Consider the following 22299-nt stretch of genomic DNA (forward strand, 5'->3'; position numbering starts at 1 on the left):
AATTATAAAAACTTCATATTTTCAATCCTAATTATTCTTCAAAAAATTTTTACAATGACATTTATTAGATTTTGCAGTTTTGTCAGAAATCAAAGAGTCACAATGATAAATGCACACATTGATTTCTGAATTGACTATGGTAATGAATTACAGTAAAAGTGTTTCATCAGCATTACAGATATTTTCGGTTATTGATATGGAAGGTATTGTGTATATCTGTTTTACAGGGTTCCTTTCCTGAATCTTGATTTATTGATCAATATCAAAGTGTACACAACTATTTCAATACCCAAGCTATTAATTTTACTTTGCAGAAATTTTTTATTGTTATATGATATTAAGAAGAGAAATTGAAATATTTATTAGTATTGCAATGGATCAGTAAATTTCATTTAAGAAATAATACATGAACAAGAGAACCTATATAATTTATGAAAAGAATTGTTAGTGTCGAATGATTTCATAAAGATATATGGAAAGATCAAATTACATACTAAAGTGAGGGTAGCAATAGGGTAGCATGTGTTATATTTCACAGTAATTTTTCAGTCACAATGGAAAAAAATGACTAATTTGGCTTCAAAACCAGAATGCAGAATAAAGCTGTTTTATTCATTGAAGATGAATAAAGGCATTCAATCTTTCTTTCTGACATGATACATTGTTGTTGACTTTTACTTTATAACTAAGAAGTTAAGAACCCCTCTTTATATTTAGCTATTGTGGTGTTGTTTAATCATCTTTAGTAGGTTATTTCTCATTTTGTATGATTGGAAGACAGTGACAGGAAAAAATAAAATAAAATATTAGTCTTTTGAAGTATGGCGTATAGACATAGACTACCCAATGTAAGGGCAAGTAGTCTTTGTCAATCATCAGTATATTGTGACTTAGAACTGTGAATCTAATGGGATAAATATGTGGAGGTGTCTCGATTGTGATTGTCAACCTGTCATGTGTGATAAATGTAAAGACAATATTCATCCAAAAATATCTAAGAAGCATAGAATTGAAAGGATAGAAAAAGTAGTTCATAAAGACACTTCTGGTAGTTTGAAGTTTCGTAACATCAAGTGTGAGGAACATGAGGGTATTTCCTGCAGCCATTACTGTAAGCCTTGCAGTAAAGTTATCTGTTCACAATGCATTACTCAAACTAAAACTAAATAACCGACATCATATTCTCGTTGATGAAGAAAATTTTGATGATAAAAAGGTAAAATTTGAGAAAGCACAGAGGAACATAATTAGGTGGTCCAAAGGTTCAGATAGAATGAAGAGGGAAAAAAAAGAAATTAATGAAAAATTTGAAAAAGTCAAACAAGATATTTTTGATCACAAGAAAAATTAGCATAGTATGATTGATAAGTATGCTGATGAGCTTAGCAAGGATTTGAAGAAGCGCCAGAAATTAGCCTTGACAGATGTTGATATAGAACACAATGAAATTGAAGAGACATTAGAAAAATTACAGACAGCATGTGATATACTGGGTTCTAAACCTTGTACAACAAGTGAAGGTGTTGTATTTTTCTTGGAAAATTTTGATAGTCTTTCTGACTCATTAACTGAAGAAATACCTAATGAAACCTATATGCCGTCAAGAGAAATATTATTTCCACATTTTGTGCCAGGAGAATTTTCATTACTTAAATTTGGATCCTTAAAAGTTGATCAATTACAGCATACAAATTTTTTGATTTGTGATTAAAGAGGAGGATACTAATATAGCTATATACAGAGAGAGAACAAATTCTAAATTTTTATGGGAAGTTTTTATTTTTTAATTAAAACATCTAATCTGCCCTTAATTTATCACCAAATGATTTGTTTTATGAGATAGCATGCAAGAACAATAACAGTTTTGTAGAAACAAGAAAAGAAGAGGAAATTGATCAAACTTCAGATATTTTATAATCCAAATAATATAAATTGGAGAATGTTTTTTTGAAAGTGACATATAGGAGTGCAAAGACAGTAGAAATTGTTACCTTAAAATTTAGCTTTATATTTCATATAGTAAAAGATAAAAAAAAAGTAGTGTTGAAGGCATTATCGGTTGATTATGACTATCCATGAGTTGAATAAAACAGAAAGATACCATGGTTCACAAGTGTGAATTTGGTCATAGTTTTTGTCTTGCCTGAGACTTATGTCCCAGTATGTGAGACACAGGGATAACAATATGATGATAGCAACAGTCGTGGCATAAACCATTTTTATGCAGCTTAATAATTCAGAAGTGAGACCTGAATGCTTCATATGTTTAAGTATGTAGATGCCTTTTTTATGAAATTTTTGTCTGTCATATTATATTTATCATCTTGACCTCATTCTCATGGTTAAAAAAACTACCTGAAAAATTGTATATGTTTTTTGTCGAGTGAAATACTCACTTATTTTTAGTTCTAAAAGATAATATCATTTGCTATATGGATCTTTTGCAAGGTCTACCTATACACCGGATAGGGTTCATCTGACCTGGACCTAATTTCATTGATAACTGATCAAGATTCATTTACTTGGTCAATCAGTTTACAGGTATATACAGTTTTACAGCTGTACAGAATCACTCTGATTCAAACAAAAAATTCTCTGAAACTGATTTTATCAAGATGCTTGATTTCTTGATTGACAACATATTTGTTACGTTCGGAGGACGTGTTTTTCAACAGACTGTCGGCATTCCAATGGGAACAAACTGTGCCCCTCTACTCGCCGACTTGTTTCTTTATTATTATGAGGCTGACTTCATGCAGGAACTTCTTAGGAAGAAAGATAAGAAGTTAGCAATATCCTTTAACTCTACTTTCTGCTATATAGATGATGTTCTTTCACTAAACAATTCAAAATTTGGTGACTATGTGGAACGCATCTATCCAATCGAACTAGAGATAAAGGATACTACAGATACAGTTAAGTCGGCTTCATATCTTGACTTACATCTAGAAATTGACAATGAGGGTCAGTTGAAAACAAAACTTTACGACAAAAGAGATGATTTCAGCTTTCCAATTGTGAACTTTCCATTTCTAAGTAGCAACATTCCAGCAGCACCTGCATACGGGGTAAATATCTCCCAATTGATACGATATTCCCGTGGCTGCATTTCCTATCATGATTTTCTTGATAGAGGTTTGCTGCTCACAAGGAAGCTATTAAACCAAGAGTTCCAAATGGTGAAGTTGAAATCATCCCTTCGTAAATTTTACGGACGCCATCACGAGTTGGTTGACCGTTATGGAATAACCGTTTCACAAATGATATCGGATATGTTCCTTACGTCGTAACTACAATCCCCTTCCCTTTCATGAGTATGACCTACCGAATTAGACTATTTACCCGATTTGTAATCACATAAGAAACACGACGGGTGCTACATGTGGAGCAGGATCTGCTTACCCTTCCGGAGCACCTGAGATCACCCCTAGTTTTTGGTTGGGTTCGTGTTGTTTATTCTTTAGTTTTCTATGTTGTGTCGTGTGTACTATTGTTTTTCTGTTTGTATTTTTCATTTTTAGAACATGGCGTTGTCAGTTTGTTTTAGATTTATGAGTTTGACTGTCCCTTTGGTATCTTTCGTCCCTCTTTTAATATAACCGCTTTACAAATGCACATTCGATATGCATCTTGAGATATGTACATCAAGATTACTTGTACTAAAGTAGCTGTGTAAGATTAAAAGGGGAACCATGTTACTATATCTCAGAGTCTTTGACTGTACCAAGTCAGGAATATGACAGTTGTTGTCCATTCCTTTGATGTGTTTTATCATTTGATTTTGTCATTTGATTAGGGACTTTCCATTTTGAATTTTCCTGGGAGTTCAGTATTTTTGTGATTTTACTTTTTTTTTGAAAGGTGAACATGTCTGTCTAGCCTTGGCCTACTTTTCATTGCTTTTTTTAAAATCAATAATGAGTTCACAGTATGATTAGGTCATAAGCAGTTTTGCAGGCGATACAGTAGGTTTTTAGTAGCTCGTACATTTAAAACTACCAACTATATGTATTTAGAACTTTCTTGTTATTAAAATAAAGGCATCAGTAGTATACCGCTGTTCGAAATTCATAAATGGATTAAGCAAAAAACGAATCCGGGGCACAAACCAAAACCGAGGGAAACGCATCAAATATAAGAGGATAACTACAACAAAAAGAAACACAACATTAAAATGTAACACACACAGATTTGAACTATAATATAACAATGGCCATTTTCCTGACTTGGTACAGGACATTTTGAGAAAAAATGGTGGGTTGAAACTGGTTTTGTGGCATGCCAAACCTCCCACTTTTATGGCAATGTTAACTATAACATTAAATTTTATAACATTACATGACAGGACTACAATACAAATAAATGGGAGAACATATAGGACAGAGAATCAACAAGAATATGATGCCTGTTGTGAGTTTACGTTAAAGTAATACAATGCTGACAGATAACTTTACTGCAAGCTTTACAGAAATGACTGCAAGACATACCCTTATATAAAAAAGAAGATGTGGTATGATTGCCAATGAGACAACTATCCACAAAAGACCAAAATGACACAGACATTAACAACTATAGGTCACTGTACGGCCTTCAACAATGAACAGAGCCCATACCGCATAGTCAGCTTAGCTGGCAGCTATAAAAGGCCCCGATAAGATGTTCCTTACACTTAATGTTATGAAACTTCAAACTATCAGAAGTGCCTGTATGTGCTACTTTTTTAGCTCACCTGTCCCGAAGGGACAAGTGAGCTTATGCCATCACTTGGCGTCCGTCGTCGTCCGTCGTCTGTCGTCCGTCGTCTGTCGTCTGTCGTCCGTCGTCTGTCGTCTGTCGTCCGTCGTCTGTCGTCATCTGTCGTCGTAAACTATTTCAAGAATCTTCTCCTCTGAAACTACTGGGCCAAATACTTTCAAACTTTAAGTGAATGTTCCTTAGGGTATCTAATTTATAAATTGTATCCGAAGTTTTGATCAATAAACAAACATGGTCGCCATTGCTAAAAATAGAACATAGGGGTCAAATGCAGTTTTTGGCTTATAACTCAAAAACCAAAGCATTTAGAGCAAATCTGACATGGGATAATATTGTTCATCAGGTCAAGATCTATCTGCCCTGAAATTTTCAGATGAATCAGACAACCTGTTGTTGGGTTGCTGCCCCTGAATTGGTAATTTTAAGGAATTTTTGCTGTTTTTGGTTATTATCTTGAATATTATTATAGATAGAGATAAACTGTAAACAGCAATAATGTTCAGCAAAGTAAGATTTACAAATAAGTCAACATGACGGAAATGGTCAGTTGACCTCTTTAGGAGTTATTGCCCTTTATAGTCAATTTTTAACCATTTTTCGTAAATCTTAGTAATCTTTTACAAAAATCTTCTCCTCTGAAACTACTGGGCCAAATACTTCCAAACTTTAACTGAATGTTCCTTAGGATATCTAGTTTGTAAATTGTATCCGAAGTTGAGATCTATCAACAAACATGGTCGCCATTGCTAAAAATAGAACATAGGGGTCAAATGCAGTTTTTGGCTTATAACTCAAAAACCAAAGCATTTAGAGCAAATCTGACATGGGATAATATTGTTAATCAGGTCAAGATCTATCTGCCCTGAAATTTTCAGATGAATCAGACAACCTGTTGTTGGGTTACTGCCCCTGAATTGGTAATTTTAAAGAAATTTTGCTGTTTTTGGTTATTATCTTGAATATTATTATAGATAGAGATAAACTGTAAACAGCAATAATGTTCAGCAAAGTAAGATTTACAAATAAGTCAAATGACGGAAATGGTCAGTTGACCCCTTTAGGAGTTATTGCCCTTTATAGTCAATTTTTAACCATTTTTCGTAAATCTTAGTAATCTTTTACAAAAATCTTCTCCTCTGAAACTACTGGGCCAAATACTTCCAAACTTTAACTGAATGTTCCTTAGGGTATCTAGTTTGTAAATTGTATCCGAAGTTATGATCTATCAACAAACATGGTCGCCATTGCTAAAAATAGAACATAGGGGTCAAATGCAGTTTTTGGCTTATAACTCAAAAACCAAAGCATTTAGAGCAAATCTGACGTGAGTAATATTGTTTATCAGGTCAAGATCTATCTGCCCTGAAATTTTCAGATGAATCAGACAACCTGTTGTTGGGTTGCTGCCCCTGAATTGATAATTTTAAGGAAATTTTGCTGTTTTTGTTTATTATTTTGAATATAATTATAGATAGAAATAAACTGTAAACAGCAATAATGTTCAGCAAAGTAAGATCTTCAATTAAGTCAATTTGACCAAAATTGTCAATTGACCCCTTAAGGAGTTATTGCCCTTTAAAGACTTTTTTCACAATTTGTTCATCATGTTGACTTACTTTAAAAAATCTTCTATGAAACTGCTGTATCAATTTCAGCCAAACTTAGGCTAAATGAGTTTCAGAGTATCTAGTATAAATTTTATATTTTATTTCCTTGTATGTCAAGAAACATAGCTCCTATGGCTAAAATAGAACATAGGAGAAAATGATTATTTTTTTTGGCTTTTGAAGAAAATAGGACGATCCAAAAAACATTTTAAATAAATTGAAAAGCCAAAATAATCATTGATGAGAGATTTAACCAAAAGAATTAAGGTGAGCGATTCAGGCTCTTGAGAGCCTCTTGTCTATCCTTTCAATTCTGTGGTTCTTAGAAATTTTGGGACACACTTTTATCATGATTGTATATGAAGTCATTAAAATACATGTTCATTAACAATAAGAATTCTGTTCTTGATTTTTGCTGATAAAATTTCTGGAGTAGCTAGCCAAATGACTGAAATAGATTCAATGGGCTGTTTTTGGTTTAAAATTTGTTATTGAAGAAGTTTCCCATATGAAAGACATGACATGGATTTGAGATATAAATCGAAATAATAATCTGTTGTTTGAAACATTAAATATTGTTATATTGTTTAAAAACTAATTGTTATATAATATTGAAAAGGAAAATTAAATTATTTACGAGTTCTGAAATGAGTCGATAAATTTCATTCAAGAAATAAAAGATAATGGGAGAACTAGTTAATTGTGCATTTATAGTGTCAGATCATTTCAAATAAACTAAGTGAGGGTTGCAATGGGATGTACATGTATTATGATTCAGAGAAAATTTTTGAAAATAATTAGATACAATTAAATTTTTTAACATAATGGTAGCTTTATAACCAGAAACCAGAATAACATTGTTGAAGAGTAGGGGCATTCAAACCCTGTATCATGAAATGGAATCTGATATTATTGATTATTGCTGCCTTTCACTTTAGGGACCAGAACTTCTCTCTATACTTAACAATCCAGGTGTGCCTTCATATTCTTCAGTGAGCTGTGTCATACAGACTCATACTCATTATTTTGTATGATTGAAATACAGTGTACAGAATAAAATCAATATGTATTAGTTGTTATTCATTATAAATATGGCATATGGAAATAGTCATTCCCTTTACCAAGGTGTTGCAAATTATCTACATATAAGTCACATACCAGTATATTGTGACTTCTGTGAATCAAAAGGGATAAACATGTGGAAGTGTCAAGACTGTGTTTGTTGACCTGTTATGTGTGATAAATGTAAAGAAACTATCCATCCAAAAATTTCTAAGAAGCACAGAATTGAAAGAATAAAAGAAGTTGCACATAAAGACTCTTCTGGTAGTTTGAAGTTTCACAACATTAAGTGTGAGGAGCATGTGAGTGTGTCTTGCAGTCATTTCTGTAAAGCTTGCAGTAAAGTAAAGTAATCTGCTCACTATGCATCACTAAAACTCACAACAGACATATTCTTGTCAATGAAAAAGATTTTGAGGACAAAAGGCAGCGATTTGAGAAAGCACAGTGGAATTTAACTGAATGGTTGAAGTGGTCTAAAGATTTAGATAGAATAGAGAATAGGGAAAAAGAGATAGATGAAAGGTTTGATAAAGTGAAACAATAAATTTTAGATCATAAAACAAAATTACAAAGTATGGTTGATGAGTATGCAGATATGCTTAACAAGAAGTTGATAAAGGGCCAGAAATTAGTCATAATGGATATTGATATGGAGGACAATGAAATTGTAGAGACATTTGAAAAATTACAGACAGCATGTGACATACTTGATTCTAAACCTTGTACAACTAGTGAAGGTGTAGTCTTTTTCTTGGAAAACTTTGATAGTCTTTCTAACTCACTGACTAAAGAAACACTTGGACATTATGTAGAAGAAAAAGGGCCGCCAAGATTTATATGTTTTCCAAAATTTGTGCCAGGAGATTTTTCATTTCTTACCTTTGGATCCTTGAAAGATGCTAAAGGAAGGCAATTTGAATGTTAAAGGGAAAGGTGTAAATGAATTGAAAATTTGTGATATTTTTTAGCTCACCTGGCCTAAAAGGCCATGTGAGCTTTTCTCATCACTTGGCGTCCGTCGTCGTCGTCGTCGTTAACAATTTTTCAAACATCTTCTCCTCTTAAACTACTGAATGGATTTGAATGAAACTTAAAATGATTGTTCCTTAGATTATCCTGCACAAAGTGTGTGCTTCGATTTTTGATCCGTCAAAAAACATGGCCGCCGTTACTTAAAATAAAACATAGGGTCAAATGCAGTTTTTGGCTTATATCTCAAAAACGGAAGCATTTAGAGCAAATCTGACATGGGGTGAAAATGTTCATTAGGTCAAGATCTATTAGCTCAGAAATTTCAGATGAATCAAACAAACCATTGTTGGGTTGCTGCCACTTAATTGGTAATTTTAAGGAAATTTTGAAGTTTTTGGTCATTATCTTGAATATTATTATAGATGAAGATAAACTGTCAACAGCAAAAATGATCAGCAAAGTAAGATCTACAAATAGGTTAATATGACCAAAATTGTCAATTGACCCCTTAAGGGGTAAATGTCCTTTAATGACAATTTTTCACAATTTGTTCATCATATTTGCTAACTTTAAAAAATCTTCTCCTCTGAAACTACTGAATGGATTTAGATGAAACTTAGCATGATAGTTCCTTAGATTATCCTGCTCAAAGTGTGTGCTTCGATTTTTGATCCGTCAAAAAACATGGCCGCCCTTACTTTAAATAGAACATAGGGGTCAAATGCAGTTTTTGGCTTATATCTCAAAAACGAAAGCATTTAGAGCAAATCTGACATGGGGGTAAAAATGTTCATTAGGTCAAGATCTATCAGCCCTGAAATTTTCAGACGAATCAAACAAACCATTGTTGGGTTGCTGCCACTTAATTGGTAATTTTAAGGAAATTTTGCAGTTTTTGGTCATTATCTTGAATATCATTATAGATAAAGATAAACTGTAAACAGCAAAAATGATCAGCAAAGTAAGATCTACAAATAGGTTAATATGACCAAAATTGTCAATTGACCCCTTAAGGGGTAAATGTCCTTTAATGACAATTTTTCACAATTTGTTCATCATATTTGCTAACTTTAAAAAATCTTCTCCTCTGAAACTACTGAATGGATTTGGATGAAACTTAGCATGATAGTTCCTTAGATTATCCTGCACAAAGTGTGTGCTTCGATTTTTGATCCGTCAAAAAACATGGCCGCCCTTACTTTAAATAGAACAATGGGGTAAGTTTTTGTGTTTTGGTCTGTTTTTCTTATACTATATGCAATAGGTCTACTAAAATTGGTGTATAGAATGATTGTAAGGTGTACATGTCTAGCTGACAGGTGTCATCTAACCTTGACCTCATTTTCATAATTCAGTGGTCAAAGTTAACTTTTTTAGTTTTGGTCTATTTTTTTAATACTTTATGCATTAGGTCAACTATATTTGGTGTATGAAAATATTTTATGATCTATATGTCGGTTACTCAGGTTTTATTTGAACGTGACCTCATTTTCACAGTCCATTGCTAAGTTTTAAGTGTTTGTGTTTTGGTCTCATTTTCTTTATTTATAAACAGTAAGTCATATATATTTGTATTATTGAAGAATTGTTAGCTGTACATGTTTGCCTGGCATGGTTCAATATGTTCAATAAGGCATTGTTTACCAGGTGAGCGATTCAGGCTCTTGAGAGCCTCTTGTACCATTTCTGAGTGAGTGACAGTCCAAGTTCACCTATCATCTGCAGTCTTTACAATTGCTATGTACTTTTAAACATTGATTAAACATATTATTTTGTTAAATTTCAAGGTTCAAAGTTTTTTACAATTTGTCCCAGTAGACCGTTGTCAACCAGTTCCAGTAAAACTATTAATTTTATGGATGAGAAATCTCTAGTCTGGAGCAGGTCTGATGACTGTGAGGATAAAAATAGGTCATACTTTCATTTACAGAAATGAAATTCTGTGGATTCATTATTAGTCACTGGATACCAATTTTCGTGGGTTTTAAGGGTAAAGGTGAACCAGGAATTCAAATTTTCAATGAATTACAAATTTCCTATAAGCTTTGTATAGAGAGATTGGCTAAACCACTAAAGCAAATATCCGCTAAAATTGCAAGGTTTCCTCAATCCCATAAATTAATCACGAATATAAATATAAAGTGAAAATATCAGGAATATTCAAAACACCTGGATTGGGTTGCTCAAAACGTTGGATAGTGTTAGCTCGTGGTTAAATTGTGTATCCACTGGTAATCTTTAAACTAATGGATTATTTCTATTGCTCAAAACTAATCCAGTGGATGAAACATGCTATCAGCTGGATAAATTCAGCTGGTACTTTTTGGCTAGTTAAGTTTTAGCCCTTGGTTAAAATCAGCATTGCAACTGATTTACAATGTGTTTTTTTTTTTAATTTTATATTTTTTCAATTTCCAATAATTTCATTGTTTACAGCTCATCAACCATCATATCTGTCATAAATGGTATTTTGAACCCCATGTAAATAGACTCATCATAGATAACAGGATCAAAATTTTATATTTACGCCAGACGCATGTTTCGTCTAAAAAAGACTCACCAGTGACGCTCAAATCAAAAAATGTTTAAAAGGCCAAATAGAGTACAATTTTGAAGAGCATGGAGGACCAAAAATTTCTAAAAGTTATGCCAAATATAGCTAAAGTAATCTATTCCTGAAGTAAAAAAGCCTTAGTTTTTCCAAAAAATCAAAGTTTTGTCAACAGTTAATTTATATTTATGAACATATCAATGATAACTCAAGTCAACACAAGTCAAATTTGATCTAGGTGTAAATTGAGCCATAGTTTTGAGGAACTCATTCCTGTAGTCATCAATAAAACTGCAGGCCCTTGCTCAGATTCTTAGTTGTGAGAGGAACATTTTAACATTGAAAATACTAATCAATCTGCTGTAGATTTTCTTTTCCAACATAATTCATAAAATATCACATTTTCAAAAAAATATAAGTGTAACGAATTTATTGATGGATTTTAACAAACCAGGGTTTGAAAAAAAAACCAGAATAGTCAGATTAATAAATTTGTGTATTTGGTTATAATTTTGTCTTCAGTTTTAAGCACATTACAAAAAGTATTAAAGTTTGTTAATTTGATTAGGTTAAAAATTTTACATCCAGATACTAAATGACACTTGTGTTAATGTTATCAAAAAAGGACATCACTACACAAGTAAAAAAAAACCCAATCAAATACTAAATAAACCAGTAAGAATACTGCTTCTATTGGTACATGGATAATGTTGATTAAATTCTGACTCTAATAAATTAAGTCAAATGATTTATTTTAAAAATCCCCAAGAAAAATCACAAGTGACAAATTCTAACGTCTATGCACTGAAGAATTTTCTGAAGGTTTTAATGTAGAAACTGTGAAACCAATAAGAAAATGAAACAGTGGAGTAGAAGATTAACCTTTTGATTTTGGGGTCTAAAGGTCACAGGTCAAGGTCATAATAACTATAAAAGGAAAAGAAATGAACAATAGTTTTGGATAGTAACTAAAATTTCCCATGCTTAAATAGAATGAACTTACTGGTATACAGATGAAAAGTTTAGCAGAGGCCAAGACGCCAGAATGCCGAAGGTCAAGATCACATGTGACCCTGTTATTTTGAGTAAAACATTTTGTTTGTGTACAATTATTTGTCTTTTTGGAGTCGTGAGTTTTGGTATCTTTCACTTCTCTTTTAGTAGATATTAAGTCTGTGCATTTGTTTGTTTGTTTGTTTGTTTGTTCAACTGATTGTCTGTCCAGCTTCAGGTTAAAGTTTTTGGTCACAGTAGTTTTTGATGAAGTTGAATCCAATCAACCTGAAACTTAGTACACACGTTCTCTACTTCTAATTTAAATGCCAAATTAGATTGTTGATCCCAATTTCTCAGTCAACTGAACATAGAAAATGATAGTGCAAGTTTCAGGTTAAAATTTTTGGTCAAGGTAGTTTTTGATGAAGTTGAAGTCCAATCAACTTGAAACTTAGTACACATGTTCTATATGGAATTATTTTTCTATTTTCAATGCCAAATAAGGTTTTGACCTGATTTCAAGGTCTTTTAAACATAGAAAATGATAGTGCAAGTGGGGCATCCATGTACTATGGACACATTATTGTTTCCTTTTCTATAAATAAATGTGGGTTTGGGAAAAATCTATTGGCAGTTTCCAAGGTTTTACTTTTTGACATATTCATTAATCAGTATATATCAATTTGTTATTCATGTTATTAGAAACATGAATATTTACCATTTGTTTTATTTTTCAGCAAAACTTATTCATGTTATATGAGACAATTCAATATTAATGAGTATTGAAATCAAATTTCATTTAAGAAGTAAAAGATAATAAGGGGACCTTTTATTGAAAAAAATTGTCAGACAAAAATAAACCCAACTTTTAAATGGAAATGATCAAATTACATATTTAAGTTAAGGTAGCATTGGGGTATCATGTACTATTGTTCACTGTTACCAGCTCAACATATATAATTAGTGACATAACTATTATTTGAACTTAATGAATAATAGCTTGAAAAATCAGAAAGCACACTAAAGTTGTTTTATTTGTTGAAGATAAGGACATTTAGATCCTCTTTCTTATAAATATAACCTGATGTTATACACTATTGTTGCCTTTCACTCTATGGTTAAATACCCCTCTTTATATTTAACTATTCAGGTGTGCCTTCAATGTCTTTAGTGGGTATTGTCTTATTTACTAGTTTGTATGATTGAAATGCAGTATACAGAATAAAAACAAATATCACATGAATATTAGACGTTTTCTTTATAAATATGGCATCTGGATATAGTCATTCCCTATACAAAGGTATGGCAAATACTGATAGTCAATATAAAAGTCAGACACCAGTATATTGTGACTTCTGTGAATCTAACGGGATGTGGAGATGTTTAGACTGTGAATGTCAACCTGTTATGTGTGATAAATGCATAGATAATGTCCATTCAAAAATTGCTAAAAACCACAGAATTGAAAGAATAAAAGTACCATATAAAGACTCTTTTGGTAGTTTGAAGTTTCATAACATCAAGTGTGAGGAGCATGAGGGTGTGTCTTGCAGTCATTTCTGTAAGCCTTGCAGTAAAATAATCTGTTCACTGTGCATTACTCAAACTAAAACTCATAACAGACATCACATTCTTGTTGATGAAGATGACTTCGATGATAAAAAGGCGAAATTCGAGAAAGCACGGAGGAATTTAATTAAGTGGTTCAAAGGTTCAGATAGAATGAAGAAGATAAAAAAAGAAATTGATGAAAAATTTGAACAAATTAAACAAGATATTTTTTATCATAAGAAAAAATGTTTAAGTTTGATTGATAAGTATGCTTATGAGCTTAGCAAGGATTTGCAGAAGCGCCAGAAATCAATCTTGATAGATATTGATATAGAACACAATGAAATTGAAGAGACATTAGAAAAATTACAGAATGCATGTGATATACTAGGTTACAAACCGTGTACAACTAGTGAAGGTGTTGTCTTTTTCTTAGAAAACTTTGATAGAATTTCAGACTCTCTAACTGAAGAAACACCTACAAAAAACACAATGTCCTCAAGAGATATATTATATCCACATTTTAAGCCAGGAGATTTTTCATTACTTAAGTTTGGATCCTTGGAAGTTGATAAACTTCAAATTTTGAAGTATGTGAATTTAAAAAAATAGGAGGATACTAGAACTAGCTAGAGAGAACAAAATCTAAATTGTTAATGGAACTTTTTAACTACTCAATCTGCCCTTGCTTTGTCACCGGATTATTTGTATTATAAGCTTACGGTAGCAAGCAAGAACAGTTTTGAAGAAACAAGAGAAGAGAAGGAATTTTATTCAAACTTCAGATATTTTATCATCCACACTATATAAATTGGAAAAATATTTTGAAAGTAACATAAGGAGTGCTTAGACAGTAGAATTTATTCCCTTCAAATTTTGCTATATATTTTATTTAATAAAAGCTAGAAATATGGTTTTGATTTTAAATATCAATAAGTTGAATGAAACAGAATGTCAGTAGTATGTTGTGGGTAGTTGGTCATAGTGTTTTTTTGTCCTGCCTGGAACATTAGTCAATAGTATGGGAGACATAGGGATTACAATCAGGCAATGGCATTGGTAGTGGCTAAAAATATTTATGTACAGAAGGTAGGAAGGTAGTACATATGCTTCATGTGTTATTGTATGCAGATGCCTTATGTTATGAAGTTTTTCTCTCTCATATATATCCATCAATTTTTACCTCATTTTCATGGTTCAGCAACCACTGGAAAAAATGTATAGATTTGTTATCAACTTATTATGAGTAATATGAAAATATTATATTGTGTGTTGGTCAGTACATTCTATACATCTTATCCATGAATATTTCCAGCATTTGTACAATGAAATAAACTCTCAAGAAAATTGCATAACTTTGGCATGGTGCAGGAATCTAATACTATGTTCCAAAAATATTAATGATTTCATTGTTAAAGTCATTTAAAAGAAATTGGAGTTATCTTCCTTTGTCCAAAATAGTAGTTGAACCAACTACAACCAATGCTTTATGCAAAGCAATATTTAATTTTACTCCGACTGATAAATCAAAGCCATCTGTACCTTTCAGTGCTAACAAGCACTTTGATTCTCAGATGCTATGTATAAGTTAAACAAAGGGGCTGCTATATTGTGTGTGGAATGATTGTAAACTGTAAAGTGTACATTTATGTCTAACTGGTTGTATCTGACTTTTAATAACTTAATTTACATGGTTCATTGGTCAAATTTAAGTTTCATGGTTTTGTCTGTTTATCAGATACTTTAAAAAGCAATATATCAACTATTGCACATGGTGTATGGAATGATTATATGCTTACATGTCTGTCTGTCAGGTTCATCTTGCAATGGCCTCAGTTGGTTCAATAGTCAATGGTCAATATTAAGTTTAATTGTTATGATTGTATGTCAGTTACTATAAGCAAAAGGTCAATTATATTCGGTGTTTGGAACGATTGTGTGGTGTACAGGTCATTCCATGGCCTCATTTTGATGGTTTATTTGTCAATGTTCAGTTTTGTAGTTAGTTCTCATTTGAGCAATAAGGCTAACTATATTTGGTGTGTGGTATGATTGTAAAGTGACCATGTCTGTCAGGCAGCAGGATTCATCAATCCTTGTCCTCAGTTTCATGGATCATTGTCAGATAATGTTATATTAATGCAGATGTGGATCCAGTCATTTTAAAAGGGGGGTTCCAACCACATGTCCCCATTCAAATGCATTAATCCAAAAAAAGGGGGGTCCATTTTTACCCATTCTATGTGTTTTTAACTGAAACAATATGAAATATTTTTATTATAGGATTAAACGTCTTTTTAAAGGAATTTATTGGTGCATAAACTCAACCAATTCACTCACAAACATGATATGATTGTGAGTGACTTGGTCCAGTTCATACATCAATAATTCCTTTAAAAAGGTGTTTAATCCTTATAATTATTTTCCCACACTTGTTACCTCTATCACACGTAAATTGTATATTTATGTCATTGAATAGGCCTGGCGCATGAATATATTTGTTGGTTAACGCACAAATATGTACTCCATGAAATTTGCTATCTGATAAAAAATAAACTGTTAAAACTCTTACTATCATTTAAACGAATGTTTTGTGAATTATTTAATTTAGCGATTAATGTGCAGTGAAAATAAATTTTGTTAACGTAAATGTTATTATCGCCCCCATCTTGTTTACATAAGTTATGAAAAGAAGTTCGGTCAACGTCGTCTATCAAAAAATAAGTCCTCTCAACCAATCATATCAAAGTATTCCTTAATATGCAAAGCATTATAAGAATTATTGCATTATATTTATTTTTATTCAAAACTCTATGAGCTATTCACACTTATAGATGCATATTTTTTTTTCAGACAACTTTTGTTTGTGTGCAATATTTTTTTGTTTTTCCTTTTTTAGCTCACCTGGCCCAAAACGGTCCAAACCCCCACCCCTAAACCATATATATTCTTAAATGGGACGATAAAACAAATCAAATGATGTAAAAGGGAAGTCCCTGGGGGTCGCCCCCACCCCATTCAATTTGAGAATGTGCTATTATCTTGTAAACGGTCCAGATCCCCACCCCTAAATCATATATATTCTTGTAGGGGACAATAAAACAAACGTAAATAAATAAAAGGGAAGTCCCTGGGGGTCACCCCCACCCACTTGGCCACAATCATTATTGGGGTAACTAGTTTAAAGAATTTGTCCAGTGACCCGGCCAACCAACCAAGATGGCCGCCATGGCTAAAAGTAGAACATAGGGGTAAAATGCAGTTTTTGGCTTATAACTCAAAAACCAATGCATTTAGAGCATATATGACAGGGTTAAACTGTTTATTAGGTTAAGATCTATCTACATCCATCTATTTTCAGATGGATTGGACAACCAGTTGTTGGGTTGCTGCCCCTGAATTGGTAATTTTAAGGAAATTTTGCTGTTTTTTGTTATTTTCTTGAATATTTTTATAGATAGAGATAAACTGTAAACAGCAATAATGTACATCAAAGTAAGACCTAAAATTAAGTCAATTGACCCCCTAAGGAGTTATTGTCCTTTATAGTCATTTTTTTACAATTTTCATAAAATTTGTAAATTTTTACTAACATTTTCTACTGAAACAACTGAGCCAAGTTCATTATAGATAGAGATAATTGTAAGCAGCAAGAATGTTCAGTAAAGTAAGATGTTAAAACACATCACTATCACCAAAACACAATTTTGTCATGAATCCACCTGCTTCCTTTGTTTAATATTTACAGAGACCAAGGTGAGCGACACAGGCTCTTTAGAGCCTCTAGTTTTGAATACTATTTACTACACTGTATTTTTCATTGTGTGACATTTCAATTTCAGAGCAAAGGGAAGCAATAAAAAAGAACAGTTAAATGGTTTGAAGTATGAAGACATTGGGAAGTTTTTATTGTCTGGGATATCAGTGGTTAATTTGACAACTTTAGAGCCATTATGGACAAAAATATTAGACCTTACACAGGTAAATTGTTATCATTAGGAATAACAGTGGTCAATTTGACAACTTTAGAGCCGTTATGGGATCAAAATATTAGACATAACATCTAGGTAAATTGTTATTATCATCCTTCCCTACGTCTATATTGCCCTGAAGTGTGAGTCGCTCCATAATTTTGTATCACAGCTTTGAGACATTAGCAGGCATTATCTGCTACGTCATAATGTTTTCAAGAGGAGAAGTTATCAGTGATGTCACAATAAGAAGGGAGACGTTATCAAGCTTGCTTTAGTCATGCGTAAAACTGTCTCATTTGGAGGGAAAATCCCAGTAATAGAAATATAAACAGATAATTATAGATTTCCTAAAATATCAGCTGCTCGACACAATGTAAAGCTTTTTAGCTCATTGGCTGCTCTTACAAGACAAAAAGGTTCACATTGTGGCTTGCCGCTGATATTTTTCAATATTAATGTGTAGAAAACCTGATGATCTATAGTTATTTGAGATAATAGTGGTCAATTTGACAACTTTGGCAGACCAAAGTATTAGATCTTACACATGTCAAGTTTCATTGTCATTTACATGATGAACCTGTATAGGTTGGGTTGCAGCAATGTTTCTAACTAAGATAAATTTTAGTAGTGCTTCAAATTTGTAGCTGTTGTGTTAATGTGGAGGCAAGTTTTGTATCTTCTTTTCATGAATTATAATGCCCTGATGTTAATTAGAACAAACAAAAAAGTTATAGAACTTAAGAAGGCCAGTATTTAACAAAATTACCAATCCAAAAAATGTTTTATTACAAAATTTTACTGTTTCACTCTTTAAAGTGCACAGAAAATAACTGCCAAATCTAGATTATAAACAGTACAAAGATAATGCAAATGAAAAATATTGCAATACATTGAGATCTTTTCAAATAGTTCTCCCTTGTCTATGTATTAGTACTGTGTTAATAAATGATTTTTGTCTCTTTAGATTACAGCTGAGTTTCCTGCCTACAATCTTTTCACTCCTACTGTAGTAGATATCCAGGGAGATTTCAGTCCTTTAGAGATCGTTCTAGGAACATCAGCTGGTAATCTCTACATGTTAGGCCACACTGGACAAGTTATAGATGGATGGCCGAAGTCATCCGGGTCTATACATGGACAGGTGAGACAAGTTTAATATACTGATGCTTCATCAAATAACCAGACATGCACTTTTTCTGAATATCAACATTGACTAAAGGAAATAACTCAAGCTAAATTTGAACAACTTGACTTGACCAAAAACCATGGAGTCACTATTTAAAAAAGAACATAAGGGAACTTTGTGGAAATATTAAAAAAGAATTCTATATTCAATGTTAGGATAAGGTTAAATATAAATGACTGTATTTGATCTGTTAGCATGCATAAGATTACAGTAAAATCAGAAATAAAGGGGCATTTCTTATTGGGATTTTTGAAGAAAGGACAAAAATGTATGATTTTTATTATGACTTCATAAAATCTGTATACATTTATCATGCTTATTTGTATTTAGATTTCCTAATGCGAGTTCTTATTGTTGTGATTATCACCCAGTCACATTATTTGCAATAATAAAAACCTCACAATAGTTTCAGAATTTATAGTAATGCATTTTGTGGTGTACTTTTCAAGTGCTGTAGTTTAAAAATTATTTTGTTTCATGTAAATAAAAGGTTCAATAAACCTAATGGTTAGAGACGGATATTGATAATCTATTCAGATCCTAAATATGCATTAATGTGTCACTTAACATAAGCAAACAACAACTATTTAGATAATCAAGCACTTATACTGTTCACCAAAATAGAGGTCATAAAACAGCCTTCAATATTAGACAAACACCAGTCATATGGTTCCTAATGGCTTTAAAGTGTTGGAAATATGTGAATATTTAAAAGAACTTTAATCACCACCAAACTAATTTGTATAATTGACAATCGCTAAGGAGATTCTGTTGTGACTGCTTACTGCTTAGTCCTCATCCCTGTAACTTGATCTCTTTTGAAACACATGATTAAACATGAACTGCATATCAAAAGACACCCATCCAGAACAAGCACTTAGGTACTAAAGAGAGAAAAATGAAACAAATAAAACACAATACACAGATACATGTGTTAGTTGAAATATTTTAAGTCGTAAAAAACAGTTTTATTCCATAATGCACAGGATCCTAAAAATCTATAGCAAAGCTCTTTCAAAACAGTAACAAGATTGAAAATAAAATTAAAATTCAAGAGACCAATTAAATAAAGACTAAAATTTAATACTAAATTCATAAAATTATGTGATTATAAAAACATTTTGATTTTCAGATAACTGTAGCTGACCTAAATGGTGATGATATCCTAGACATCATTGCTATAGATACAAGTGGAGATGTCGTCTGCTATAACTCGGATGGTAAAACTCAATGGGAGATACAGATCACAGGGACATCTACGGCTGGTAGTCGACTGTATGATGTCAACAGTGATAATGTGTTAGATGTCATTATTACAACAAATGTTGGGTATGTAATGTATTTTAGGGGCAGATCCAGCCATTTCCAAAAAGGAGTGGGGTGTCCAAATTCCCGCTGAATATGTCACTGTATTTCTATTGAACTTTCCAGAACTTTTTATATTGAGAAATCATCCTATGAATGGTTCTATGCTAATTTAAACATTTATATAAATGGATTACAGTAGATTCATTATTACTCATGAGATATTAATTTTCATGGATTTTGTTGGTATAAGTGAACCTCAAATTTGAATGTTTAACTAAGTATAAATTTTCAATAAGCTTGTGCACTGATATTGTCAAAATAAGTTTATAAAATATCCATGAAAATACATTTTTTTCCCGAAATCCATGAAGATTGGTATCCATCAAAATGAATTTATCTACAGTAGCATAATATTATGTTATTTATTATATTTTCATATATGTTTCAGTGATATTTTTGCATTAGATGGCATGAATGGTCAGATATTACCGAACTGGCCAGTAAAATTAGGAAAGACGATATCATCCAATGTACTTATTACAAAGATCTCAACAGCACACTCAACACCTGATATGGTATGGTCATTTATTTTACTGGGTACATGAACATTGAAAATTCATTTAGTTCAGAATATTTTGTTACCTAAAGATATATTTTTTTCACACTCTGTAACATTTTGATTCTCTCCAACCCATCAAATTTTGGATAATTTGGAATGCTGCCAATCAATCATGTTTTAAATAGGAAAAGGGAATGGTGTAATGTTTAATGGTGAAAGTGAGGCTTACACCATTCAAGGACTGTACTCAGAAATTTCTTAGACCTTTAAAAACAGTTGATTAACTATTTTATCTATTGACATTTCAGTTAGTTTTAACAGACGATGGATATCTACATGTTATCTCAATTGACCTCAAATGTAAAACTAAATTCACACTAGGGGAGACAACTCTGGTCCAGTTGTTGGCTCATGACCTTGTGAAAGGGTCAGATGGATTAGAGATATTAGTTGCCACTAACGATGGAGCATTGATATGTTTAGGAAGCTCTCAGGAAACAACAGATATATTTATTGATGAAGAAAAAGATAAAGAAATATTAAAATTCAGTTTACAAAGTGAAACAAAAAGTCCTAATGATTTTATATATGGAAGTATAAAGGTATGTGTTGTTGAAAATTTATTTCTCTATGTTGGACTTTAAAAGGAAAGTTAACTTACAGTTATAGCAGGAGAATGTTTGCTTGATACTTGTTATTGGTCTAATATGTTATATAAGTAACCTAAAATCACTAAAGAACTAAAAATCTGAAAATATATACCTTTATCTTTTTAAAGACTTTAAAGAAAAGCAATGGTCATTAAAGCAGGCAAGACTTTTCAATAAATTTTAATGGGAGATAATTCATTCTCATTTGTTGAAGTTCACATCAATATTGTGCATTAATTCATTTCATCTATTTTTTTTTATAAGAGTCCACATTATCTCCATGTTTTTCAATAAGTGAACTTTTGTCTATATGGTTATGGCTCTACTTTTGATTTTTTTTTTTTTTGTAATTTTCCGTTATATGCAATGCCTACTGATTTGTCCAGGGTTTTAAAAATGATGAATTTGATATTTTTCATTCCATGTTTTGATCGTTTAAACCAATACATTCATGAAAACAACAGCAAGCACTTTTGTTAATTCTGTAAATCTGTCATTCATCACTTTTGCTGCTTGATAGATAGATAGAAAAGCAAATGCATCACCTCTATTTTGAAGATCTCAGTTTATTTATTTTTCAGCCTAATCTTTACATTACACAATACAGCAGAATAGAAGAAGAGGTCACAGGGTCAGAATTCTACTTAGAATATGCTATTAGTGATATGTCAAAGAAGGCAGGTCCATATGAAATCAGGGTAAGTTATATTGAGATATGGACTATTCCATTTAAATGTACGAGGGAGGGTGGGACAGGAAGTTTTATTTTTGGACATGGGTAGTGGGTCATTTGAAGCACTTTATCCATAAAATGTAACAAAAAATACTTAGAGAAAGTATGTTGGTTATTGGGGATTTTAAAAGACCTGCATCCATTTTATCAATCTAATTAAAATTAGTTATCCACACTTGCTGCTTTGGTTGTTTATATGTCAAGTGTGAGAGTTCTATCTACATCCAGCTTGAGGGTCACACACAGCATATAAATAACCGAAAGGAATTGAGGAGCAAGTGTGAAGAACTAATTTTAATTAGATTGACATTTTAATGGAATAACCAATAGAACATTATAGAATATAACTCACATGATATGTCATCCATAGAATCTAATATCAGCCAGAGAAT

General features: G+C 32.1%; 1 protein-coding gene across 1 annotated transcript in view; it reads left to right on the forward strand.

Moving 5' to 3' along the window:
- LOC143069639 (uncharacterized) overlaps positions 1-22299 on the forward strand; it is a 36992-nt gene that overhangs the window by 11341 nt on the left and 3352 nt on the right. The window contains exons 6-11 of the mRNA XM_076244382.1: positions 17340-17478; positions 18436-18612; positions 19790-19986; positions 20414-20540; positions 20833-21126; positions 21756-21872. Of these exons, the coding sequence (XP_076100497.1) occupies positions 17340-17478; positions 18436-18612; positions 19790-19986; positions 20414-20540; positions 20833-21126; positions 21756-21872 (1051 nt within the window). The remainder of the gene's footprint in view (positions 1-17339; positions 17479-18435; positions 18613-19789; positions 19987-20413; positions 20541-20832; positions 21127-21755; positions 21873-22299) is intronic.

This window comes from Mytilus galloprovincialis, chromosome 3 (genome assembly GCF_965363235.1).
Source record: "Mytilus galloprovincialis chromosome 3, xbMytGall1.hap1.1, whole genome shotgun sequence".
Taxonomy (NCBI): domain Eukaryota; kingdom Metazoa; phylum Mollusca; class Bivalvia; order Mytilida; family Mytilidae; genus Mytilus; species Mytilus galloprovincialis.